General features: G+C 38.7%; 1 protein-coding gene across 1 annotated transcript in view; it reads left to right on the top strand.

The window, feature by feature from the left end:
• Positions 1 to 27,713, top strand: part of LOC104079417 (SH3 and multiple ankyrin repeat domains protein 3-like) — a gene marked incomplete at its 3' end in the record, with an annotated part of 174,546 nt that overhangs the window by 71,380 nt on the left and 75,453 nt on the right. Inside the window, exons 10-11 of the mRNA XM_009581451.1 lie at positions 15,396 to 15,705; positions 20,174 to 20,343. Coding sequence (XP_009579746.1) covers positions 15,396 to 15,705; positions 20,174 to 20,343 — 480 coding nt within the window. The remainder of the gene's footprint in view (positions 1 to 15,395; positions 15,706 to 20,173; positions 20,344 to 27,713) is intronic.

The raw sequence follows: 27,713 nt of genomic DNA, 5'->3' as shown, positions 1-27,713 counted from the left end.
TGTTTGAATAATGAAATGGAAGGCTTATTGGGTTGTTCTTCTGTTGGAGTTGTACTCTGGAGAGTACGATTCACGGCAATTTCTGTCTACAGTTGTGAAATTTTTCACTTTGCTCCACAGATTATTCCACTCCCTTGATGGGTCAAAGCAGCAAATTGATTTTCTCCATCTATTTTGCTAAGTCTAGGTTGCACTAGAATACGGGACAACAGCAGAGGTAGGGATAAACTGAACTGCTCCGTACAGCTTTCAGATTGAAATGTGACTTGTGATCACGACGGGCAGCGGAGAGCTACCTTCCAGCTTCTGATTGTTCAAAGGAGTGGTAGGGCGAGAGGAGAAATACTTTAGAATACTTTCTATGCTTTTATACTCTTCCGTTCTTCTGGTTATCCTACATAGGTCCGTCTCTGTTGCTCTGTAATAGTCCTCTATCTTGCATCATTCAAATGTTCCTTTATTTCTTGACTGAAATTCTGGTCCCATTAGAGTCCTTGGCAAAAGATATACCACCTTTACTGGGACTCGGATTTAAACAGCTGTGTCTTTCCCGTTTATTCATTACTTAACAACCTGCAGAGTAAGAGGGGCATCTCTTCCAAGTTAAGCTGATGTCAAAACTCTGTGACTCTGTGAATGGTATAGGAGCTCGCTCAGAGCATTTACGTTTTGTAGTCCTTCCTACATAAATTTGAATCACTAATTAGTCACTCCTGCATCTTAATTATTTACTGTATTACTTTTGGTTGCTGTATGGTTTGATAAATCTTTATGTTAAACTGGTGTCTGGTATTCAGAAACTGAGTAAGATTTGAGAAGAGGCTGTAGGAATTGCACCTTACTCCTTTGTGCACTGTGCAGCATCCAAATGTATGCTGCTTTCTTGCTTATATACTACACAACATGCGCTTTCCTGAGTCATTGAGTACTGTGATTCCTAAGCATCTTAAAGCAGTAATCCATTTTCATTTTCTCCATTGAAAATCTCTTTCAGATTAGATCTCTCAGATTCACTGGGAATCACTGGAATTTCACTGTATTTTCTTCCTATCTTCCAGTCCTTCCCCTTCCATTTCTACTTTATTTCTTGACCTCAGATGTGTCCTGCGAGTCCCATTTATTTCTCCTCCTTCTTTTCTGCTGATAATTCCTTTGATGTTCCTTGCAGCTTCCCAACATAAAGGAAAGCATGGTCCTAGCCAGGGGGACTTAGGGTGAGTCATTTCTAAATTTCTTACCAAATTCTAGACCAGGAGGAACATATTAAGCCTTTATGGAAAATTTACTCTTGCAGTGATTCTATAAAAGTTTTCCCCAACTTCATAAGTTTCCATTTATTCTTGTTCTGTTTCACCACCCTTCCACCAGTCATAAGCCAGCTGAGAGAGTGGTCTTAGGCGTTCCTGACCTCCACTGGGAACGCGGCATGGGGTTACGAATAATCTTTGACTGTGTTTTCTGTCCCCCATTGCAACGGAGGTGTCCTGGGGACTGTGGTCACCTGCATGTTGCCTAGAAGCAGTGGTTGCTCAGAAGCCACAGCTGCTGGGGGCTGCTTGCAGGATTGCTGCACCACAGATTCCTGGTGAAACTATGTCTGGTGTCCACTGGTAGAGCCGAGGGCTGGATCTTTCCTTCATTTTAGGTCTCTGTTACAAACATTAATAAACTAAAAAATATTGCAAGTAATATGAATTAACTTCTCAACTGAAGCTTCCTAATGTAATATCTGAAATACATATTTTATGTTACCCTGTTTTATCTGTTCTGTCTCATGTACTTTTTTCTTTTGATACAGTGTATTCTTCATGCACTTTTTTTTTGCATATAAAGACATACTGTTTATCACTTAAAATTCTCATACCTGAAATTGTGCCCGTGAATATATGAGTGCAGTCATCATAACTTAGTTTAGACGTGCTTCTGTAGATGATAACAGGCTAGATCTTAGGTGGTTAGTGCCAAATGATCCTTCCTCTAATGAAAGCGCTGGTGGACATGTATAGTGGTTACACATGTGTACAGGTAATACCAACACAAGAATGATTTCTCTCCTAAACACACAATCTGCAATTATTCTGAAACATCAAGAATCTGCACCTGAAATGCCATGACTTGGTAGATAACAACATATGCAATTTGCTTTTTTATACAATTACTCTCCTTTCTCTGATCCCATTCTTTTAGGGATGTGCATTGCCATTTTCTACTAGCTTTATTTGCATCACTTCTTGTCCGGAAGAAAACAGAGTTATTTTGAAACTTGAACACGGAAGTCAAATTTTATTGTAGTACTCATGATGTCCGGGGGTGTGACTGCCAAATAATATCCAGAACACTTCTATTTTCATAGTAATGTCTTGGATGTCAGCCATGCATTTTCCGCTGAATTAATGAATATCATGTAACTATATCTACCGCTGCTGCCAGAAACGTAAGAATAAATGGTAATATTTCTGAAATAGTATGTGCAAAAGATTACTTTTTGATAATGGGTTTTAAGCTTGCACCTTCGTTATTCTTTCAGTTGGTCTTATTTACCTGCTCTGACTTACTAACCTATATAAACAAGAGAGTCCTTTTTCATATTCTTGTTGCAGAAAATCTAAACTCAGCTGTCAGTGCATCATCTCAAAACCTAATCTGCAGGCAACATCAAGAAACAGGCTACACTGAGGGGGAAAAAAAAGTCTTCCCTCAACATTTTCACACATTGTAAAATGCAAGTGATACTGTCTTGAACCAGAAGTAGGCATAGTATTGCTAATATTACTTTAATTATTAATCCACCTCAAAACCTCTTCAGTGAGAAAGCCTTCCTCTCTCGATGGGATTAACCGCTGAGAACATTACAAATGCTGCAAACACCTACATATTTCTACAAAGATAACCCCCTGTTATAGCGGATAGATTCTTTTTTTATCCTTTCTTATTTATACCAGCATGATTCATTAACAGTTATTTTTGAGATGAAGAAATGTAGGCTACTAATATAATTTAAAATGCTGTTATTTTAATGAATAACTCAGCAATGTTTTAGTTTCTTTTTAACACCAAATGTCTAAATGGAACTAAGGATGGTGAGACAATTATCAGCTTAAATTATTGGGTTTTATTTTTTAAGGATCCTGCTTGATAACATGACTTTAGATAGAGCTTGCTCTCCTCTATTTAGAAGAGAAGATATTTTGAGAGTTGAATGGTTGCATTGCTTATCTACTATCTGTAGCATAGAAGACAATTGGAGATTTGCAGTGAGAGACTCTCTACTCAGGTAACCCAAATGTGCATCATCTCAAAAGTGTAGGTATAATTTACTTGGTCCTCACAGTGCTAGGTCCACTTTGGAATTCAGATGATGAGAATAAGAGCAAATGACGAATTCTTGAAGATCACTTATACTAGATAGGAGGGAAAAAAGCATGTGCAGAGGATAACATGGGGTGCAATAATGTGGAGCACTAACTCCACATTTGAGAAGCTGCATCTACAATTATGTAAATGCTTTTTGCTTTCCAATTTGTTATGCAAGTCTATGGGATATGGAGGTCTTAGTGGCTGCTTCTACGCTCATGACCCCCAACAGTATTCTCTCCTTCAGTTCTCCTCTCACTACTTGCAGATTCATGGGCTTCAGGGAGGCTGCAGAGTCATCAATTTAGTTCTCTTGGCACTTAGTTTATGGTTTTGTTGATAATACCTCTTATTATTATTTACCATAAAAATGGGCTCCTTTTGCTGCTCTACTGTAAAATAAGAATGAAAGTGGTAATGCATGGTTTTGTCATTAAATACATTATAAAGTAGTGTGCACCTGTGGGAAGCCAAGCAGTAGAGTGAAAAGCTTTCACAGTTCTGTAGTTCCTTTGCTGACAGTTCAAGCCCAGCTATGTCTCCTCAGTAAAATAGTGTATTCTTTTCTCAATGAAAATGTTACCCTCAGAATGCAGCAAGGTATTAAAAAGGTATAGTAACGTCATATTAACTGCTTGATTGTTACTTCCTCTCTTCGCAATTAAACTTTGGCATATGAAGATTGGGTGATTTTTTTTCCACTGTTGTTAGACATTGATGCGACCTCCTATAGATCTTCGTCTTCTAGATGATCTACCTCATACACTGTTTTCTTGGCCCCCCCACCCCCCCATTTGTCTTCGTTGCTAATTTTATGTAACTTGCCATGATGAGATATCTTCTAGAAATTCTCTCCCTGATGCACTCCTATGTGCCATTTATTTCCCGTTGTCTCTGGGTGGCAGGGAGATTATCCTTAGAGAACTGGTGATGGAAGCAGTGAAAGGCAGCTGTAGCCATGAGAAGAAGGGAAAACGAGACTGAAAAATGGCAGTGAAAGACATCAAGATTTAAGAGTTGAAGAAGAGGGAGGAGCTGGAGCTAAAAGAAGATACTTGGATTTGTTTCTTTGCTGTTTTCTTATAATTCCTGCCTTGGACTAACTCACAGTCACACATGAACTTTAACGCCATGGCTTGGTTTCTTCTGTCATTAGCCCTGCAGTAAATCGGGAGTAACTGAGAAACACTTGAGCTGAGAATGGGCTATAAAGCTGGCATTCATAGTAGGTGCACTTCTCCGTCCTTACACACCTTGTGTTATCATTTAGACTTCTACGTAGGTGCTGTAAAATGTTGTCAGAGCAGAGTGGATGCATTTCATAGCTGATGTGCTGCGGGAATAGTGCTGAAAGATAAGAAGCCTGGAGAATTGGATCCAACTGGCTGACACCTAAAAGAGTACACATAAATTTACCCAACACCCCCACCCTCACAATAATTACAGTTGTCTATATAAATTGTACTAGCATAATGCACGTGCCTGTGGCACACCATTTGACCACTCTGGCTAGTTACATATTTTGTAACTTCTACGAGAGACCAATTTTTTTTTCCCCCCATTGAGAGCAATATACACTTTTCAGTTATGAAAATGGTGTTATTCTAAATAAAACTGACATGATCCACCAACACTTTTGGAAGCACAGATGCTTTGTCCCACTATTTACTAAAGAGGTTCACACTTAGATTAAAGCAGTGAAATCAAATCACTGAATAAAGCCTGGAACAACATAATGATTTAAGGAATTCGTTGAGAGCTTTTGGTAGGAGGAAAGTTACACAAAGGCAAAATTAGATTGTTTTCGGTACAACACCAGAACACAGAAGCAGCACGCAATCCAATATTGGTACATTTGTTTTTCTAAGCATCTTGTGTAGTTTCATTTGTCTTTGTTCTCCTCTGCAACACCAGACTGCAAGCCACAAATTTGTATACTGCATCCAAGGCCCATCAGCATCAGACATTAAAAGAAGAATCAGACATCTTTGTTTGCAGAAGCTACCAGCCATGAAATCTCTCTCTGAATGACCCTGCTTTTTTCTTTTTTTTTTTTTCCCCATCATAAACTATGGGGTTGGGATATGCACAGCCCCCTGATGTTAAATGATATTTTTCCCAACTCAATGCATACATAATGCAAAGAAGAAAATTAATTTGTTTTGTAATTCAATGCTTCTGAGTGGTGGTGCATCAGGACTGGATTTCGCAGTGTATTATTAGTGGAGAAAATTGCACCAGCCTTTCACCAGCTTGTTTAAAGTCCATAAGAATTTGTAGTGGGATATAATTATATTTGATTTGTATTTTCTATCTTATTGTTGGAGGTAAAAGAATGCAGCTTCAGGGGTTCACACTTGAATGCTTTCAGTTCGATAGTCTGAGCTAAATTCCAGATACTGTACAAGTAGTTAATCTCTTGCTTCAATGACACTTCTAAGTAGCTGGTTACTAATAGTCTGCTGCTGTGTAAAGATGAACAATTCTGGATGAGTTCTACTTGCTGATGAAAACAAACCTTGAAATCGGCCCAGTCCGTATTTAAAAAAATGCCATCAAAAAGTAATCAAATCAATTAAAACAAGTAGTTTCGTGTTTTGTCTACTAAAAATCACCCATTGCCTTTTGTGAAAGGATTCACAAAAACTATTTACTTTTTAAAAGATTTTCTTTTTCCTTGGCCATATTAAGTGGAAAGGTCTTCACAAACAGCAGAGAAAACTATGTGTTATCTTGGTGCACAAATGTATAGAAGATAGATACAAATATTTAATGTAGTTTTTTGTATTATTCAGAGTAACATTGGCTGTTACCTTCAACCCAAACATGCGTAATAGAAATGAGGGGCTATGGGTGCTCCGGGAGTATAAAACCTTGAGAAACCCTTGTCAGAGCTGGCCTTCCCTTTCCCCACCTCTGGCTGAGAGAGAATATTCTGCAGAAACAGAACTACATAAAATACAGGATTTTTTTGGATAAGTTGCTTTTTCTTTATAGCAGTATACCTGTTAGAATGAAAGTGAGCCATACATATTTTATTCAAATAGGCTGCTTTCTTCGACATTGCTGATAGATTTCAATCATGTTTTAAAATTCTCCTTTGGCTTTGTAGCTTTCTCTCATTGTGTTTGCTTTTCTCTCTCTTCAAGCTGCTGCTTGCAAGACATCTTTCTCATTATTGCCCATTGTTTCCTCCCCACTTCCAGCCTTTCGCACGAAATCGCAGGGTTTCATTTTCCCACGTTTTAACCTTCCATTGTTCTGCTTCTATCTGCACCCCTGACCCAGATTCCTCACGCAATTGCAGGCTACAAAGCAGCCCCTCATCCTTGGGGACGGAGGTTTTGTTTTGGTTCTCAGGTAAATTCTGATCTGTGTATCCATATCACTGCAGTCAGAACTTCAGGTATTTGCGGATATTGCCACATTGAGCCTGGTAAATTTTTTTTTTTTTTAAAGGGTAAACCCATGATATTCAAGCTCTTTTGGATCATAATTCTAAAGCTATTATCTTCTAACCTACCAAAGAAATTTCAGACGTTTGTTCTGACATGTAACAAGTCTTAAGCAATACTTAGCAATTTTTAAATGTAATCTAAATAGAAGATTCTCTGTATCTTCTTGATGTTGTGTAAGCATCTGAAAGTGAAGCCTTAAGGTGAACATGTCTCCTTTCTGCAGAAGCATGCAGCTCTTTGAACGTTACTCTTGCATTACTGCTGTAATCTTAGCGAAGGCTTATTTATAATCACGTGAGTATGGTAAGGAAGAGGGATTGATTTTCATTTCCCATGATTTTAAGCTCATTTATGTGTGGCAACTGTATATTCATCAACTTTTAAATTCCTTTGAAATGTACCCACAGACACATACATCTCACATGCTTAGTTATTAAAATACTTCTAATAACAGGAATTGAGTAAAGTGTTTTCTGCAGAATTGGAGGGCCCAGCAATGGCCAGTTCACTCCACCACGCAAAGAATTGCTTCTAATTAAGCCTTCCAACTCCTTGTTGTTGTTTTTCAAGCAAGTTCTGTGAATGTGCTAGGTTCCTTGTGAGAGCAGAGTGAGACTTGCCCTTGTCACATAGAGCAAAGTTTGGGGATGGCAATGTAATAGAAATGCCAGGTGACGGAAGGGATGTCTGGCACATGGCTATGGAACTTGCACTGCTATTTTTTGTTTTTCTTTCTAATTGATAACTCTTGCCATCTGTTCCTGAGCCATCCCTCTGCTGTCCTTTCCTACACAAAGTCTCCTGCCCGCACGCTACCCTTCAAACTTGGACTGCCTGCCTGAAGGCTACTAACCGGAGCTGATTGGTACCAGCCATAGCTGGGTGGTAAGAAGATGCTAACAGTGATGTGGCAAGAGAGATACTAACGCTAGGTCAGCTAAGGCTGGGCTCTTCGAGCATCATTTGAGGGGGCTCAGATGCTTCTCTCTCAGTGCTGGTTTAACTGCAGTTTCCTGAGCAAACTCCCCAGATTTTTTTCAGAAACGTAATAAACCCCCCCCCTTTGCTTTATAAAACAGGTTTAGTTGTTCCCCTGAGGTGGATTCCTTCTGAATCTGTTACCACTGCCCATGTTCCTGACCACTTTGTGGCTTTCTGCAATAAGTAAGTAATCTAGAAGCACTGTACCAACCTAGGTTGTTGTTTTTTTTTTCCCCAGGAGTCTTTTTGTAACTTTACAGTCTATATTTGAATCTGTCTTTTCTTGTCTATCTTTCTCTCCATTTGGTGGCTTAGCATACGGGAAGCCTATTTTATAGTGGCGAGAAATGCATTTATACATGCTAAGAACTGTATTTTTAACAAAACCCCAAATGTGTATACAAGTTAAAGGGATTTTTCTGGCAAGAACTCCAAAATGGACAAAATCAAAAAAGAATAAAGCATGGCAATCATAACTGTGTTCTTCTACCATTATCGGAGAAGCCCTTGCTCTTAGAGGTGTGTTGGTGGGATGATTAAGTAAAAGCATAGATTTGGTCAGATAATTTTTTGCTTTTTCTAAAGGCATTTAACTGCCTAAAAATAGATCCGCAAGAGTATGTAAGTCACTGATTTTCCATAGATTTCTAATGGGAGCTACGGACTGAAATACCTATAAAATTTGGGAGCCTGATGTTACAAATGTAGAAAAAAAAATGCTAATCAAAATTAACTCAAGAGCCCATGTTTTGATTTCTGTTTAAGGTGGCCTTTTCTTCTCAGAAACATCCCTATGCAGAGCTCACACACATTTTCCTGAGCACCTACAGAAGAAGTAGGGAAATTAGGGCTTACCTCACCTCTATTTGTAAGGTTCTTCGTGATGTTTAGATTATGGATGCTAATGGCTTGTGGGTTAGGTTTTTGTCCTGAGCTAATAATACCAAGACTACCATTGTGAGGCAGAAAATCCTTCACGAAAAGGTGGAAGCTGCTGGAATACTTTCTTTTTTAACTTCCCAACACCACAGATTTTAGGACTTCAGTTAAGATAAACAAATTCTCATAAGCTATTAGTGAAAATTAGAAAAAAATCAAAAACTGCAGCTGCAAATAGTTCACTGACTTCCTTGATTGTCATATTTTCCAAATGTACAATAGTGTTTATTGCAGTAGGCTCTGCCACGTAGGAAGAAATTGTATTTCCTGCATTGGGGAAAAGACAGACAGTTAAATGGAATAAAATGATCACTCATCAGGTGATATATCTGATGGTGTAGATCGGAAAGAGTTCCCACAATTTCCATGAAACTAAGTAATTTCAAGTGACTTTAATATTTTTTATATTTTTATAAGACTGATAGAAACCTCTAGATGATGAAATGCTACAGTTCTGGCAAGAATCTAATAAAAATACCCCCCGGGATTGATTTTGATTGACTACAGTTGCCTGTCTGTTTTTATTTTACTGTGTATGAACAGACATGAATGAGCACAATTGAGTTAACCCTTTCCTCGCTTAACTGCTGTGACGAAGTACTTAGGCTATCATGACTTTGAAACACTGACACCCACATGGAGGAAGAGGCAGTCTGATTCGACTCCCAGGTTTCTACACCGGTGTCACCTTCTCGGTAAAATGCCCAGGATGTTCTACTTAGAGAAACACGGGCAATGCTGAGATCCCATCCCTTTGTAGATAGTTAATGCTCATAGCCTGTTTGTGATTTTCTGTGACTGATGTTCTGGTTATTAAAGCACAGAACTGAGCATAGGGAGGCAGTGGTTTTCTTCTTTTCCTGTGGACACGACAGGTAATTCTCTTCTTGAAGTATATGGGCATCAATCTATGCTCTGTATCGTCCATAAAGTATATTGGCCTACACTGTGTAAAATTAAGATGCACTCCCCAGGAAACCTGTGCCCATGGGCATTACAGCAATGCCTGGAGCTAAGGAGACGCTGTGCAGTGGCACAGCCCTTATTTATCACGAGGTTGCTAAAAGTAAGGATCACCAGCAAGCGCTTGCCTAACTTACAGAGGACTCTCTCAGCCCCATCAGTAAGCAAAAATTAAGATTTCAGTCTCTTTCCTGAGCATTTCAGGAACTCACTGCTGTCGGTCTCCATTTGGCTATCGAAACAGGAGTACTACCAGATACTGAGGTTTTCATGCAGAATTCACAAGCCCTCGCATACTATTGGCTAAGTTTAGTTAGAAAGCACTACGGAAATGTAAAATATTAATAATTATAGCTCCTTTGTCATTTGTAGCTCCAAGTATAATCAGGGGGATTGAATGAAGATATTAGAAAAAATAACACACAGAAGCTTGTAATTCAGATTAGGGGCACGGTTGTTCTGGCGTAGCAGTTCTTGTTCTGGAAACAATATTGATTCTTCTGGGAAGCTAATTAATGCATGTATTTATAAATTAGCGAATAACAGTTCAAAGTTATTCTTTAGAAAGCTTTGCATCAATTCTTCCTGTTAAATAAAGACGTTTAATGATGTACATATGCTGTGTCCGACGTTTCCACCTGCTAAGAATAGTTGCTTTTAAAAAGAAAATGAACCAAAGCGTAAAATTGTATTAATTTGGAGAAATATTCCTTTCTTTATAAATTAATAACTATGTAAACACTGGAATATTAAATTAAGTTTAAACTGTTCAATTTATTTATGCTTACTAATTCTTTTCAGTGTTATGTTAAATATGAGATCATTATGCATACAGAGGTTAAATCCATCTAAGTAATTTATTTTCTGTCTTTCTGGAAGCAGTTTTCTCAGTGAGAAAAAGACCTAATTTTCAAAATAGATGCATTAGCGATCAGCAGAGATCTCTGAAATGGAATAAATATTTATTAACTGTTATCTAGTTTATACTATTTGAAGACAATTTTTTAATGTAGGTCACTCTTTTTTTAAACAGTAAATTTCCTATTCTTTGGAATCTTTATACCTTACTTTTAACTAATTATGCTTAAAATTTTTGTGACTGTTAACATCCCCCCTCGCTTCCTCTCTGCCCGTTTCAGTTATTTGCTCTTGCTCTGGGAGCATGTTTGCACTGGCTGGCGTAACTATCTACAGAATTTTTTTTCAGAATTAGTACTTTAAAAACTGCAATGGCTACATCATTTGTTTTCTGACATCTGCACTGAATTTAGCAAAATGGCTTGGTCAATTTTTCATATTTTTACACTGTGCAAAAAGAAATTCTGTTTTGTTCCAGTGCGATGGAAGGGCAGTGGAAAATAATTGTGCTTGTATCTCATCTGTTTCAGACTGGAATATAGGCCACGTTAAGATACTTTGTTTAGCGGCAGTTTTGTGTCCGTTCTTAAGGTAGTCATGTGTGAAGCTTGGTGTGATTTGTACTTTTCCTCAAATTGGCTCTTTGGAGCATTGCAGTAAGCAAGCAAATAAATAGCAAAAAGCCAAGTAAGTAGCAAAAAGCCTCTGTGCGCTGAGAGTCAGCTGTGCAAGTTCAAAAGCTAAATGCACTTCTACAGCAGCTCTCATCTCTGTCGAGGTTTCCTTTCCCAGTTGCAGCCTGCGGAGCGCCGCTGCCAAGTGCCTTTTCACGCCATCAACCCCCTGCCCTTTGCAAATACGAATTTTTGGCCCCCTCGGAGCTCGGGCCGCCTGCACCTCCCTCAGCCCGGCGTTCGCTCCTGCACAACTGCAGCGCTCACGGAAGCAAGAGTATCGTCTGCGAGGCTGTGGCGGTGGTGTTCACATGACTAATGCTGTGAAAGATAGCAAGATTTTTTTTTTTTTGAGCAGCTCCAGTCTATGCACAGTTGGCTCCCAGCTGACAGACAGAATGTGGGGTGGGCTTTGTCACCAGAACGCTGGGTACTGCATGCCCAGCTATGCTCGCAATTACACGGTGCCCAGAAACCTGCTGCTTATGTCAGGGTGCAGGCAGCCTGAACACATAGAAATTGGGTAGCTTTGGGTTTTGTTTTTTTTTTTATTATTTTTTTTTTTTTGCCTCTTTCTTCCCAGCAAAGGTTATATAATGAGGGGATTGCTGCTAAAGTAAAAAGGGAAAATGAAGTCTTTGTTAAATGCCTTCACAAAGAAAGAAGGTAAGCAATGAAAGCAGAACACTTTGATGTTTCAGACCGGTGTTTTCTTGTGTACATTTAATATGATTGGCTTAGTGACTCTATAATTAATCAATTCCTGCAGTTTCTTTTTCAAAATTATTTTGTGTTAGACAGTCCATTTAGGCAACTGATTTTTAAGGCTGGATGTGACTTTATTCATTTTAGGTTTTTCTTTGAAGAGTCAAGTAGTTGTAAAAATGTTTTTGTTCCCTAAGAAATGCATTTGAAGACACGCAAGGAATTTCCTAGGTGAATTTTGTCAGTGAATGGTGCTGAATTGCCCCTTCAGATGTATGAAATGCCAGGAATAGAATTCTGAGAGCTGGAGGAAGGATTAAATGGTACTTTCAGGTATGCTTTTAGGGATGATAATTTTAAACTTTAGGGGCATGAAATTAGTTCAGACATTTTCATGTCATTTTATATCAAGTGTTTTTCCCAAACAAGTTTTGCAGGAGTTATTCTTACAGTTCTGAACATGGTGAAATATTAGGGAAAAACAGCGTGCAACAGGGGTTAAAGCGTGGACATTTGCATTTCATCATTCTGTGTTGTAGTTATTTTTTTATTGTGAAAATAATATAAATAATGCCTATAAGAAGCAGCTAAAAAAATATCCACCCACTTACAGTTTGCAGATTGCTGGGGAAAAGAAACAGTTGGGTGGAATATTAATCACTGGAGGCACGGAAATGCTTATTTTTAACTCTTTCTATAAAAGATTTGTGTTAGACACACGTCAATTGGTGTAATTAGTTGTCCCCTTTCCTGTTTATTTTCTGTAGTAAAGGCTAATTTTGCTTGCAGTTCTCTCCTTAAGAATAGAACATTAATAGCAAAGCAAAAGCTAACTCCTAAACGGTCATGTAAAATCCTTCTAAGGTATGTAAGGGAAAAAGAATTAATTTAATCTGCTATCTGGAGAGTGTGTATACATACAAAACATACCCTGTTTTTCAGTAGGAATGAATGTGCCAGTTTTGTGTTTTCTAAGATCTGTCGGTATAAACGTGCTCAGCAATTCTCCGTCCGTCCTGTCGCCGTGCCTGAGCACCATGCCCCTCGTGCTCCCTCCCACTCCTGCCAGAAGATATCCCACCAACCTCGCAAAAGTTACAGTAAACATCCCCAAAATGTTGGCAATATTTAGTTTTATCAGTCTGTGGCTGGAAGGCTCGGCAGTCTGCTTGCAGTGTTACCTGTTTAAGTTCATGAAAAATTAAAATCTAAGGGTCAGATCTGATTTTAACTTAAGCCCAAGACAAACTTTGGTGACCCTAAGGGAACAGCATTAGACCTTCAGGTAGCAAACCTGTATGTGCAAAACATTCCCTATATTCAGTTTTGTGTGCTTTCTCCCTTACCGGAATTATTGCAGTAGCTATTCTGCTTTATTGTGCCTGGGAAAGATCCCTATCTTCAATGAAATAATTTCTAGAGCCATATTCTGAGTGTCAAAAATACAGGAATGCACAAACGGCACATCTATGTCATATACATCAACCTAGAGGATCTGTATATATCAGTTTTGGAAATAAGTGCTGTGAGTTTTCTTTAAGTTAGGACTAACCAGGGCTTTCACCGTGACATTTGAAGCACCAAGGTGCTTTCAGTGACATACTCTGCAGCTTTGAAACCTTAAAAAAACATGAGATATGAAAAACTTGGAATATTCTGAAAATTAGACAGAGTTTCCGCCAGTTTCTACCATAAATATTGGACTTCTGTGCTTTATCCCCTTTAACAGCTTTTAAAGACTACTTCCCTTATTTCAGTCTTGTTTCAAATGAAATATTATGGAAATGAATTTAAAGCCCTTTCTCTGTATGCACGCTGTGCTCTTGTTTGGTTGTTCTGATGTTGTTGAGCTATTTACCAGAGAAAGTTTCAGCTCATTAGAAATACGAAGGACGTTATTTTAAAATATTCAGAATCGCAGTTAATCATAAACTGATTCTGGTGAAAATTATATAAACCATTCTTTTACTTGCAGTTCCATCTTTATTTTATGTTATAAATATGCTTTCAGTTTTGCTCTGAAACCTTAAATTTTGCTGTGTTCTCTCAATTAAAGGCTGTATTTCAAGGCAGGACAGATTGATTCCTATGTATATTCATATTTATATGAATTTATTTACTTGCACAGTATGACAGACGTTCTTCTTCTGGTTTTTGTGTGTTTTTGAAGGGTATTGAATGCGTAGACATTTCTGGCACTTTATAAATGGCACTTACTGGCACTTTAGAAATGTGGGAGGGTATTTTGTGGGGCTTCTTTCCCAATTGAAATATGATTTTTTGAAAATTACAACAGCTCAATAAAGTCCTCAGAATAATGTCTGGCTGCCTTTTGTTAGTTATACTACTGCGATTTTTCAGATGTAAATATGCGCACTTTGGATCAAATCCTGCGACCCCATGAGTTCCACTGAAATAAATTAATGAGAGAAGTTGCATGAATGGGGACCGAGGCAAGCATGAGTTTTCAGGGTCAGATCATTTATTACCTTATAACATGGGTAGGAAATGCCATCGCATCTAGTGATAGTTGGGTGCCTTTTATTAGGAAATTCGCCTTTTAAGTTGCACTTGGAACTAACTCACCCACTACAGTGAGAAAAGGACATTTGGAAAATGAAGTGTCTGCTTGTACAAATTCTCGTATGGCTGCAGCACTGTACTGATAACACTGATGAAAGGATGGGCCTCTGGTTTGTATTAGATTTTTATTGCCCTTGCTTTTGTTTTCTGTTATGACTATTTCATTAAGTAGTGTATTGCAGCCTTTGGATACAGTCATGTTCTCTTGGGGGCACAGCACGTGACAAAGTGAGTGTATTACCCTCGGGTAATATGTTCTATATACAATAGTAATAGATGTGGTAGAAATGCCTAGATTAGAAAGAGAGGAGTACCTAGGGATTATAGCAATGTAATAGAGTTCTGCCAGGAGAAAAATCTATGTCCTCAATTTTTAACCTGGAAGATGGGATAAGGTGACTGTTAACACTACAGACTTCAGGTTAGGCCTGAACTTGTGATGGAACAAAATTCTACCAGTTTGGGTAGGGAGAAGGAAGTTAGAAGATCACACATCAAAAATTCTGCCTATCAGCCCTGTTCTATGGCTTTCTGATTGACTGTGACAACATAGCACGAATATAACTTTTTGACACCCAAACGTGGCAATAATGAGGTGTTTCCTGTTTCCTAGACCATAGTTCAGGCTGTTCAGCAGACTCATGCCGCTGGTGTTGCCTAACTATTTATTAAAGCCAGTAAAAAGGTTAAAGTTGCCCAGTTGTTTTCAGTTTTAATTATGTTTTAAAGATATGAATTCGATTAGCTATGCAGGCAAGGTAGAGTTTCTGTCTCCGCAGAAGAAACAATGCCATATGTTGCTAAATCTTTTTATGGGGTGGTAAACAGATATGAATGGTGAAATCATCTGAGATTACCCTGGATGTCTTTCTTTACACAGTGCCCTTTAGAGAGGCTCCCACCTATTCAAACAGAAGGCGGAGACCTCCGAGCACCTTAGCAGCACCTCGGATCTTGCTTCGTTCCAATAGCGACAACAATCTGAACATCAACAACCTCCCTGAGTGGTCAGCTGCCTCCTCTGCTTCTTCACACCGCAGCCTTTCACCTCATCTACTTCAACAGATGCAGAATAATCCTAATGGAACTGTAAAAACTGTGGGCAGTTACACTCCGTCCTCCCGGAGCCGGTCGCCATCCCTAAACAGGCTGGGAGAGGATGCCAAACGGCAGCAGCACAGGCACATCAGGTGACTTTTTGACTATTTGCACAGCATGAGATATCCCTAACGTCGTCATGCTGGACTGCCATGTTCTTTTATGTTATTTATATGCCCGTTTTGCACTCTATATAATATATAGGTAATAAAATCTCAGCACAGTGGAACATGTCCAAGTGTGAATATTTTAATTGGAAGTTCCAAAGCCAGCTGTTTCCTCACAGAGCTCCAACAGCCAGGCAGACTTTAAAGTTCAGCAAAGCTCAGCAGTGACTTATCACTGAGTTTGCACCTCTGAATCAAGGTGTTAGTTCTCAAGATCTTTTAATAGTTGAAATAACGATTGAATTTAACAGCAAAGTAAAATGTTTCTGAGATACTTGGTCCCTTCATGAAACTATTGGTTATGCCTGAAACCTGTGGTGGAGCTGCTCATTGGTGATGAAGCAGAGACTGTTTAAGTTCTCCCTTCTGTAGATGTGTGCTGAACCAAAGAGTAAAATAGAGGGAATAACTGGGGGAAATAAGTGGGACTGTGTAGGAGGCTGGCTGAGAGCAAAGGGGGCTTCTTGAGATGGTGGTGATATATGTGGTGGTGATAGATGGGCTTCTTTCATGATTATCCTTGCTGCAGGGTTCTTTTTTTCTTCCTTTCCTCTTGAATTACAAATGTGATTTAGCAGGCACTCTCTGCAAATATCCTGCAGCTATGTCCCACTGGAGAGCAAATCGTGACTAATTAGAGTGATGTAGGTATTATAAGTAATATAATAAAGCAGAGGGTTGTGTCTAAGTTTTGATCACAAATGGGGGCTTCAGCTTTGTGAAGCCACTGCCCTGTGAATAGGCAATTACAGCTTCGCTTTGAGGAGGACTTGGGAACTGCATCGGTCAAGTGTGCAAGCGGTGGAGCTGCACCAGGATGAGGGGTTAAAGCGCAGGGCTGCAAAAATGAAGGGAGGCAGAGCTGAGTACTGATGGAGAGAATTAGAGCTTAAATTTTTGACCAAACACATTTAATTCAATGGTCATTTAAAATATCAGGCTTTGTCTGTCCTGTTTCCTAATATCAAAAGCCATCCACTGTTCAGAGTAGAAAAGGACATGAGTATCGTTAAGAAATGAAGCTGTTGGTTTCTTTTTGTCATTTGTGGGTGTAACGGATCTTTACTTGAGTTTTCAAGTCAGTAAAACAAAACGTCATGTAGTTGAAGCTGTCACCTCTTACCTTGCACGTTCTTCTTCTCTCCTTGGCTGTAGGTACCCAAACTGGCAAGCACTATTTGTGATAGTAACAATACTGCTGGAGAGTGGAAATACGGTGCATTGTAAAAAAAGTTGTCTGAAATGTAAGAATCACTGGAAGAGGACACAAATTTCTTATGCCAGTGGTTTCACGCAGTGGAGCAAACTCATCTTACCTTGTTGTATGTTACAATAATGGCAAAAACTCATTTGGTTGTAATTTGGGTGACACTTCCTTACAGAGACTTGTATCAGCTTAAAAACAGGCTGTCTGTAATGGGGCTTCGCTTAGGTGAGGCCGCGAGGTGCTTTTCAGAGAATGAGTGCCCTCGTATTCCACTGGATACTGCTGATGCCACCAGAGTGGGAGGTTTTCCCTTATTGTCAATGATTATTTTAGCTGGAAGGGATAAAAAGAGCCTTTTCATCAATATTCCTTGGGATAACGCACTTCCAAATTCTTGAAGTATAAACAATCCTTTGAGGCGGGGGAACAATTAAAAATTTTTTTTGAATAAGCAAACATTTGTTTGCTTTGACTTTATTCAGCCACTTTCCTCTTCCCTTTCTGAAAGCACGTGATTTTGAAAACTAGGACAAATGATAGTGGAAACCAATTTAATGCCTGAAATTTCGTGGAAATAAAATTTTGGTCTTTCTCTTAGTGCATCAGTATCACAGCTACTTAAACTGCTACCCAGCTGCAGAGTTTCATATGTACCATCAAGACTTGTTTTGGAGATGTCCAAAGTACGTGCAAGAGGAGAGAGCTGGAGGCTCTCTAAATTTAAAGCCAATTAAAAGAGTTTTATATATGATTTTTCCTGCAAGCAATGCCTTTTCTTGCCACAGGCCCGGTTTGCAGTCATGAATGGCACCTTACATGACACTTTCCTCACAGATTTTGTTTAACTGTATGGCCACCTACTTACTGTCAGCTAAATGTGGGAATCTCTGCTTATTATTTGCAAATAATACATTCACCACGAAGCTGTTGTTCCCCTTAGATGAAAGAGCCCTTTTGACATAGCAGTAGATTGGGTTCTGGAGCAGAAGCAGCCAGAAGGGGTAGGTTAATTAATGGCGAAGGTTAGAGTACGACAAATGAGGTTTGTGGGGTTTGCATTGCAGAAAGGAGAGGGCTGGAAGGCAATGCTGGAAGGGGTTCATGTGATCTTGACAGCCAGTGTGGCTCAGGTGTTTTATCTTTTCGTGAGGCTGCTGCTTTTTGTACCAAACTGGTTCTGGGGATGGAGCTGGGGGAGGCAGTGGAACTGACACCTTTCCCGTGGAATTTGTCCCACAGTGATTAGAGAAAGGAGGTGCCAGCACAGCCTCCGTCAGGGCTGAGGCATAAGGGCGGCCACCTTCTTCTGGGGGAGAGGGAAACACGTCCATACCTCTTCTGAAATCTCCGCATCCTCCTCCTGCTCCTTCATGGCGTGGGACTTGCTGGGCTGGGAGCCCAAGCTGGGGACAAGGGGGGAGAGGAAAGATCTTGTTTTAAGAAGTCATCTATCCCGTGTTGCAGCCCTGATTTCCATTAGTAAGCCTGTCTCACGAGAAATGATGCATTGAGTGCGAAGGTTAAATGTGCCATTTCCCCCTCCTCTTTCAGTAAGAGAGAAAATGAATTAATCTTCTGTGATAGGAGTTAAAGAAGATGCTGGGACATAACACTGTGAATAGCTGCTACCTGCCTGCTACCAGACTAGGCTTAAAATACAGCTTGATACAAGTGGAAATCAGATGTGTAGCAACAGTTTATAGATCTGGATTTTTTTATGGTGATGACTGTTTTTTCGCTTATAAGGAAAAAGAAATGGAGCAAAAGAACTGAAACCCAAACGTCATCTTTTCCTGTCTTCCTTTAAAAAGCTGCGAGAGTCGGCTGAGGTTTCTGATGCAAACTCCATCACAGACATGCAACCAGAGCTAACTTTTAAACACTTAAGTATGGCTTATCTTTATTAGCACCTGTTCACAGTAATAGAAGAACAGAACAACGAGGTGAAAGGGGGATGCTATTCCAAATGGTAAAGAAGTTACTGCAGGAAAATGGAAGTGTTCCTGATACAAAAAATCCACTATGTTTGGTTTTTTACCCGACAACAACTTATTTACCTACATTGAGAGCCTTATTGACTCCTATTTTTGTAGGAGATTGGTTAAAAAAAAGGGCAAAGAAACAGTAAACTCCAGCCCTCGTATTTCATTTTGCTTATAGCACATTGAGATCTTTTCTTTCTCCTTACAAGAAAGTAAGCGAAGTGTTACAATGCTAGACCACCATTAAATCATTCTTCTTCCTTTGGTACCCTATTTTTTTCTATAAATCTTTATGAATATCCTTCTTTCTCATTAATATTTTGTTTCTAGACTTTCTGTGCAAGACCTCAAGTTTTTACGTTTTTTTTAAAAGTTGAATAGTAGTGTATTGCAAGTTTGTTATGATATCTCCTATAGGTTTCACACCCTCTTTAATATTTGCCTCTTTCTCACCTTATATTTTTAACAGTTCATTCATTTTTCGGGAGGTTTAATGACGATCTTATGTATTGTTCACCGGCTTTCAATAATTTCTTCTTTAAACACCATAAGTAGATTGTGTGTTGTTTGATGACCTGTGACTTATCTGGGCATACCACTCTGAAGTCTCTGGGAGAGCTATTGATAGCCATAAATAAAAAATGATCTTCTGGAGAATATGTTAGCTGTAAGAACCGTGCTTTGTGCAGATCTAAAATTTAGCTCCAGGCCTTGGAGTGATGAAGTAACTTGATTATTCAGTCCATTCAGTTAATAATTCAGTTGTCTTGATTGTTCAGTTAACGTCACAATATTACAAAGAAATTCATTCCCAACAATAATTGTAAATACTGATGTTTTAAGGTCTTTCTGACAGATTGTGATGCTTGTAATGTATGATTTGCATATCAATTTTAAACTTCATCAGGGTCTGTGAATGTGCAAGTTTAATTTGCAGAAAAACTAAAAACTTTAGTATTATGTGTTTTCTTTTCTAGGCCATCAGGGTCAGATGAATATTGATCATGTTTCATATTGAAAGATTTCAACCATTAAAAGCGTGTGTTTAGGATGAAAAACATGTATTTTTTCTGCAGAGTTAGATGTCTCATTGGAAGACAATTATGATATTCACTGCTTAATTTAATCCTACCAATGTGATGGTAAATGGTTAACTTCACCCATTTTAAATAACCAGTTAATGTTTTTTAATTTCAATTTCCAGTGCCGTTTACAATCCTAGTGCCAACAAGGATACTCTGTCTGCCTTGGATTATCAGGGTCCAAAACGCAAGCTTTACAGTGCTGTACCTGGAAGACTTTTTATTGTCGTAAAGCCATATCAACCTCAAGGAGAAGGGGAAATTCATCTGCACAAAGGAGATAGAGTCAAAGGTGGGTACATCATTAATTTTGAATAAACATTTTCTCCTGCTAGATGGAAATTTTATTTTAAAATTTTCTTCTATTTTAGGGAAAAAAAATTGTTTCTTTACAGAATGTTTTGCTCCTGGTTCTATTTTGTAACCAATGCATATTCAGCTAATATTTTAACTGTAAGTGACTTCAAAGTACTACTAGAATTCAGAAATATGTGCAGTAATAGCAGCATTGTCTTTTACACAGAGCACGTAATTTGCAAATGTAGTCATTATAGAAAGACAACTCCAGGGCTTTAAAAGGTTGTAAACATGTCAGCTATCTAAGCAGCTCAGGAAGGAAACAGGGAGAAGGTCAAGTCTGTTCCAAGCCCTTTCCTCAAGGAACAACTTATTAGTTAAGTAGAAAAAGTCCCGTCGTGAGACTTAGGATAAGTAGGTAGGTAGAACCTACTGTAAATATTTTGGGGAGGAAGCGTGGGGGTGCATGTATAATTTCTGTCCACTGGTGCACTTCCCAACTAAGAATATGTTAAAATCAAGGCCAAACTTTGTGTTATTATTTTGAAGACAGTAAGTACATCCAGGTACGTCTGAGAAAGTGGGCAGTGTGGTTTACAGGATTGACCTTCCTAAGGGTGCATTGTTACGTAGTTTCAGCTGTGGTTTTACACATCCAGGTAAAACTGGTCATGGAATAAAAAGACTTTCTGCTCAATCCATACAAACCAAATACCAGTTACAGAAATCAAATAAAAGGGAATAAATTCAATGTCCTAAATAAAAGTGTTAAGCAGCTGAAAATTTCCTTGCAACTGAAACTACTTATTTTACAAAGGAAACTATCCAGCTATCCAACTATCTTCTCCCTTAAGCCTGCAAACAGCAGTTGGAAAAAAAATGGGGAGCCATTAGAAGGTATTTTTATGTTTTTGTTTTTGGATGTGGCTGACTCTGAAGCGTTTGTGGGTTTAATAATTTTTGTTAAGCCTTCAGAAGGTGTAAGACAGAAATCTGAAGAATGGTGTACTTAAAGACAAAACATATGCAAGATTCATTTTAAATGCAAGGATGAAGGAGGAAGGAGAGCTGGTGATGTCTATAGGGCTGAAAAAATAATTTTGCAGCCTGGGAGATTGTGCCCTGATCAGGTAGGAAGCAATGATTGTGATCTAAAGAAAATAGTGTACAAGAACTTTTGGAAGACCCCATATGAACACTTCATAAAACATTATAAAAGTTGCCAGTTAATGGAAGTTATCTAGGCTAGAGTAAAATTAATAGAGGGCAAGCAAAGCTCTGAGGTTATAGAATTTCTTTGGAATGCCAAATATCAAATAAAATTCAAGTCATGAAAAGCAGAAGTCATCTTCAAATTCAAACAAAATTGACAGAGCTTTGCATGGTTTGGGAACCAGCTTTGCAAGCACCCAGTATATGAGAATAAATGCAAGAGAAGTAATGCATAATACCACTTCATGAAAGCCCTCAAGTGTCAAAAGAGTGGGTACAATCTAGAGAGAGGTAAAGCTACATTATGAGTAACTGTCATGCAAAAATGTAAAGCAAATTAAAAGCAAATGTGATCTTTTCAGACCTTTTCAAAAGAATACTTGTTCTTGGGTTAAAATGTGAAGGCCTGGGGTCCTCTGTGTAGAGTATGGAGTTCTCACTGGAAGGGTGGAGAAACAAAACAGTTGAGAAAGATGCTTGTTGGTCAGTTACAAGAAAATGAAAAAAATGTTGCTTATAGTGGAAAAAAAAAGATTTAAAAAAGCGAGACTTAAGCACACCCCAGAACTCTTTTCTTATTTGTGATCTCAGAAAATTTAACACCACCATGAAGAATTGCAGATACCTACAAAGGATGAAATTTTGGGGGTCATGAGTGGTACTAAATAACTTTCTACACTGAGTGTGTTTACAGAAATCTAGGAGGTGCCAATAGATAAAGAATGAATATGGTTGAGCACCATCATCTGTTCTTTAGGGGACATTGTATCCCTACACAATTGTGTTCGGTTGACTTGTTGGATTTAAAGATGTAGCAATATTTTTGTTTATGTAGAGGATGTAAGATCAACATAGATATTCTTGACACCAGAATAAAACAGTAGAGACTCCAGGCAGTTCTGGAGAAAGACAAGACAGAAAATGTGTTCCCTGGCAAAAGAGGAAACAGTGCAACTGGTTGCTTGGGATGCTGAATTTTGTAGGGGCGTTCATTATCTGGCTGCTTGTTTACATTAGAATTTGAGACTATTATATGCAAAAATATCCCAAGAAGAAGGGATTTAAATTTCATTGAAGGGTTTAATATTTAAAAAAAAATAGTTCAGGAGCCCTTGGTTCTAAGTTATTATGACAGTAACTGGAAAACAATGCAAATCTTCTTACAATATTATGATCTAAATTTGAGATCAACGATTTTTGTGGGGACACTAACCAATGAATTCCAAAATTCTGAAATAGAAAATGAGATCGTGTCTGGCCTGTGAGTTTTGCATCTTTATTTATAGGGAAAATGTATGTTTACTGAAACTGACTATAAATTAATTATTACTCTTAGAAAAAGGGGGACATGCCCATCCAACATCAAATCATCCCTGCAGGGATTATTTTTTTCAGCTTCAAATATATGATTTGCACATTGAATTAAAATCTGGTAGAGGTCTAGCATTTGCAGGCACATTTGTTTTAGGGCATTTTGTAGAACTTTGATGCAGTAAAGTCTAGTGAGATATTTATACCTGTCAGTCTGCTTTTAGAAAAAGTTTGGAAAAAGAAAAAGTGTACATAGGGATTGTCAGTGTTACTACTTAGGATGAAATCTTGTGGAGCATAATTTAAGGCTGTATGGCAAGGCTGGAACACTGTATGACAGACTCCCATTGCTAATCCAAGGAAGAACTTTCAGAACACGATCAAATCCTATTTCATGTTACCATGTCAATAGTTCCTCAGTTGTCAAAAAAAAAAAATGTCAGAATGAACACAACAAGGTCAGAGAAGGCAGAGTCCAGGTAAAAAGACAGTGATGCTTTAAAAAGGTCTCAGTTGTGTACCAGTGTTGAGGAAGCCATTCAAACTTAGCATATGTGACAAAAATCCAGGTTCAATTAAATCTGGATTCACGTCCCTGTGCCAGTCAAAATGTAATTATTTATAGAGAATAAAAAAAGTTACTCCAATATAAGAGATTGGTAGGCTCCCTCTCCATCATCCAAAAGCACAGGCAGTAGAGCTCTTATAATCCTCAGTACTTCTTGCGTGCTGTGCAAGTGGCAGAACCACTGGCTGTAAGGAGGTCCTGCTGTTTTTATTTTTCAGAGCAGAAATTCCACTTGGTACCAAATATATTTTCTGTCTTTTAGAGACTTGCTTAGCAAGACCACGATCCAGTCAGCACTGAGGTTTTGATTTTGTGGGGGTACACACGCCTGTTTGGGGTTTAGCGACTCACTGTGTGCGGTGCTTGGAGGAAATGAAACAACATTAAACCCCATGGAATTAAATTTTTCCTCACTTTGGAAACACCTTAGCCTTACATTTAAGAAATAAAAAAGCTTTGTCTTAGCCCCTCTCCTCTGCCAACTTGGTAGCTGCACTGTTCTGTATAAAACTGATGCTCAAGTACTGGCTTCGTGGGTGGTTTGGGGGGATTCAAGCATTTGCCATGGGATTCTGACCCGTGTTCAGTCTGACCCTGGGGAGATGTTCATCACATGTACATCCCATGAGACTAATCACAGTAAAGATGTAGCAAGGCATTCATTACAGGGATAAAAACCCAGAACAACATATTAGAGAAAGGGATTAGCTGGGAAATGTTTTTATGGATTTTCTTTTTTAACTTGGTAGAATTAGAAGGGTCACAGAGAGGGATGAATTCCTAAACTCTTGATGAAAAGTGCTTTTATCAGATGAAGGTGAGGCAGATTTTATTTTTCTTTTCTAAAACCGCTAGAAGTGCATGAGTGACAATAGTTCACAGTATATGATACAAGGAAACGGCTCAAAGAAAGCTGTGAATGGGCAAGGTCCAAAGAAAATGTAAACTAAACAAAATGATCTTGTATTAATAGGATATTACATAGCTTGTACAAAAATATCTGCTCTAATTTTAGTTGTTAGTCATACATACTGACATCACTTGTGTGTCTGCCACTCATGAGAGAAAGGCCATGGCTGTTGTAAAAATAAATCTGATACCTTTATTTGTACAAGAACAACCCTAATCTTAAGTTTTCACATAAATGAAGAAGAGCTAGCTTCATTCCTCACTGAAACACTTTTAACATATTTTGTTTCTTTCTTCGTTTTATATCTAAAAGTCCATAGCAATAAACCTGCCACAATCCAAACACACACATCTATATAAAGTATCTGTAAGTATTCTTAAAAAATCGGGTTTTGCGTTGTTAAATTTAATTCTTACACTGGAAATCAGGTGGCTTCTTTTATAATAAAACTCAGATGTATGAAGAGAATGCAATGCTCCAAAGTTCCTTGTGAGCGAAGAATTAGCAGTTTTCTGTGTCATGAAGATAAAGCAATACAGAAGTATCTGTGCATCCTCGAGAAGGTTACCTGTGACTCAAATCTGTTCTAGCATACCTTGTTGGAAAGGTAGCAGATACGAGTTCCGGGTGCCAGTCAACATGGTGCAGACAATCTCTGGCCCATTAGAAACAAAACAATCAAAATTGTTTTCAGAATCTATTTTATATTAAAACATACCTGAAATGCATATGAATTATCCCTCACTGACCTAGAAAGAAAAAACACATGGTTGCCTGATTCAAATACTTGGAGAACTTTTGAAGTCTCACCCTGCTCACAGTTTTGTTTGTCTTGTCTTTCTGTGTCTTTGTTACAGCGTTTCCATTTGCCATGTGATTTCTAGTTATTTCTTCCAATTTTCAGGTCCCAGATCATAGTATAGTTTGTCCATGGGTGGCTTCCAACTGTAAATTTTTACTTTCCTCTCATTTTTGTTGCCTGTCCTGATATTACTATCTATCTCCTCTCTTTCACCTGGAAGGCAAACACAATATAGGGCTAGTTTTGGAAAATGCTTAGTTTCTTTAACTCTTACTGTGATTAAACAAATTTTCTTAGTGCTTAGTATCTAGAAAAATGGGGAGTTATTTCAGTGTCTCAAATATGCTCCAACAGACTTTTTCATGAACCTTCTGAGGTGCCTCGTGTGCAGGCACAGTCTGCCCACCTGAAAAGAGTTTACCGCAGCCGAGGTCTGTTCCCAGCTACATTCTCCGGGGTCAGGGAAACGGTAGTAACTCAGCAGTAGTGATTCAAGCATCTGTTCTAGGCAGAAAGTCAGTAGTTCTCAGCATTAGAAATATTGACCCTTGCAACACTACTTTTATTTCAGTGTGATCTCAGCCAGTAGGCAATCCAAATATATCGCTAACATTTTCATTTCTTGTGAAATCTACTTGTAAGAAATTTTGAAAAAGGAAGATTATTAAACCCCTGCTGTGCTTGAAGATATTGCCAACAGACAGTGCTTGTGGGCAGAAGGAAAGTTGGTCTCCCGGGCTTTTGCTCTTGTTAGATTAGTAAATAAAATACTGGAAAGGGAAGAGCCTCAGAAATGCCGTTTTGTTTCTTCAAGAGCGTTTTGTACCTTGTGTGAATAAGTGTGGCAGCAAAATTTAACCTAAGAGGTTTGCATAGGCATTGTTTTGCTACTCTTTTATATGAAGGATGAAATAATGTGAAATGGAATATTAATCTTACCCAGATTCATTGGTCTATTTTGTTTCCTTGCTGTCTCCTGACTTGATCGGTGTGATTTAAATTCCTAAGACAAATAATTATGAGTCATCACAGATAATAACCTAATTCATTTCTTCAAGTTGCTTGTATCTGAAGAGCAGGAGAGAGTTGTGCTTCAAACTCGTATATCAAAGTGTTGTAACAAAGACACGTCCTTGCTCCTGCTCCAGCAGGAGAGCTCGCTTTGCTGTCAAGGCTGCGAGAAAGTGTTTAGGACATAAGGCTATCCACAGATCCCTGTCATCTTAGCTCTGGACTACTTAAAGCCAGCCTTCCTTCAGTAGTCAGTACCTGGCCCGAAATATTCAGTAGACAGGGAGTACCAGAAGACCGAGAGGAGCTATGAATGGCATATGAGCGCACTAGCATAGTCCAACACAGTAGTACAGGCTCCAGATCTAAGTTGGTTTGGGACCTCTTCTCAGATTAGTGCTCTCTGCTCTGTATTCCCCTGACCTGTAGTTTGGCATCGCTGTGGAGATGAACAAACTTGACTCTGTCCACATCTTCCTCAACAGAGATGGTGATGAACGTTACAAACTGATGGGTTTTTCCAATGCTTGATTTGAATTTCTGTCCAAAATTCAAATCAGTGCCAAAGCTTTGTTTCTTACTCTGTTTTTCTCTCTCCTTCACTTTCCCCAAACCATTTAAGAGACACCCAAATAACAGGAAAAAGATGATCTAGAAAGTTGTTGGCAAAGATAAAAAAGGAAGAAAAAAAAATATACAGGGCCAAATCTTGAACAGCACAGCTCATTCAGTTCTATTTCAGTTGAGCCCTATTTCCTCAGATTTAGAGGATTACGTGCAGATTATTGTATTTGTAGATTTTGACGTAGTGAGTGTTTGCTGTGTTAATAGTCACTGTCATCTTCTTATCCCAAGGTCCTTTTCCTAAATGTTGCTTGTTTGCAGTGTTTCTTTCTTGAGAAAGTAGAGGTGATAAAAGATAAAAAGCTGTTTTAAGTCAGGATCTAGCCTGACATTGATTGTGGCCGCAGTGGTTTGGGGCTGTGACATGCAGCCAAAACCTGAAGCTAAGGCTCCTTAGTCTTACCATCCGCTTGCAGTGTGGGTGGCCATAGGGACTGACGGGACACAACCAGGAGATGTGCGGTAAGCGCAGGGTATGGCAGTTAGGCTGTTAGGGTAAGTCAGACAACTAAATACTGAATTACAGGTGGGTAAGGTTGCTTTTCAGATAAACCAGCAGAGTCACTTCAATTACAGAAAGGTAAATTCCTTGCCCACAATTGGATCACACTTTTGTTTTGGAGGCAAAACTAGAATTTAAATGTAAGTTTAAAAAGTGAGGAATATTTTCCTTATTTCCTTAATTTGATTTCTCTGTGAGGTCCCACAGCCCAAGATGGAAAAGAACTGCTGAATTTGCTTCTCCACTAAAAGAAATGTCTGTGGAATCGCAGTTGAATCTGACTGCTCAGGTCAATTATATAAAATCATTAACTGCAGATACACAAGGCTTTCCTTCCAGATTGTACGTGGACTGCACAAGAACATTTTCTACATGGCAGCTGGGGCACAGTCACTTGTTTGCATGCTGGAGGCCTTAACGTGGTT

Source organism: Fulmarus glacialis, unplaced genomic scaffold (genome assembly GCF_000690835.1).
Source record: "Fulmarus glacialis isolate BGI_N327 unplaced genomic scaffold, ASM69083v1 scaffold3517, whole genome shotgun sequence".
Taxonomy (NCBI): Eukaryota; Metazoa; Chordata; class Aves; order Procellariiformes; family Procellariidae; genus Fulmarus; species Fulmarus glacialis.
This window is presented reverse-complemented; position numbering and strand designations above follow the sequence as displayed.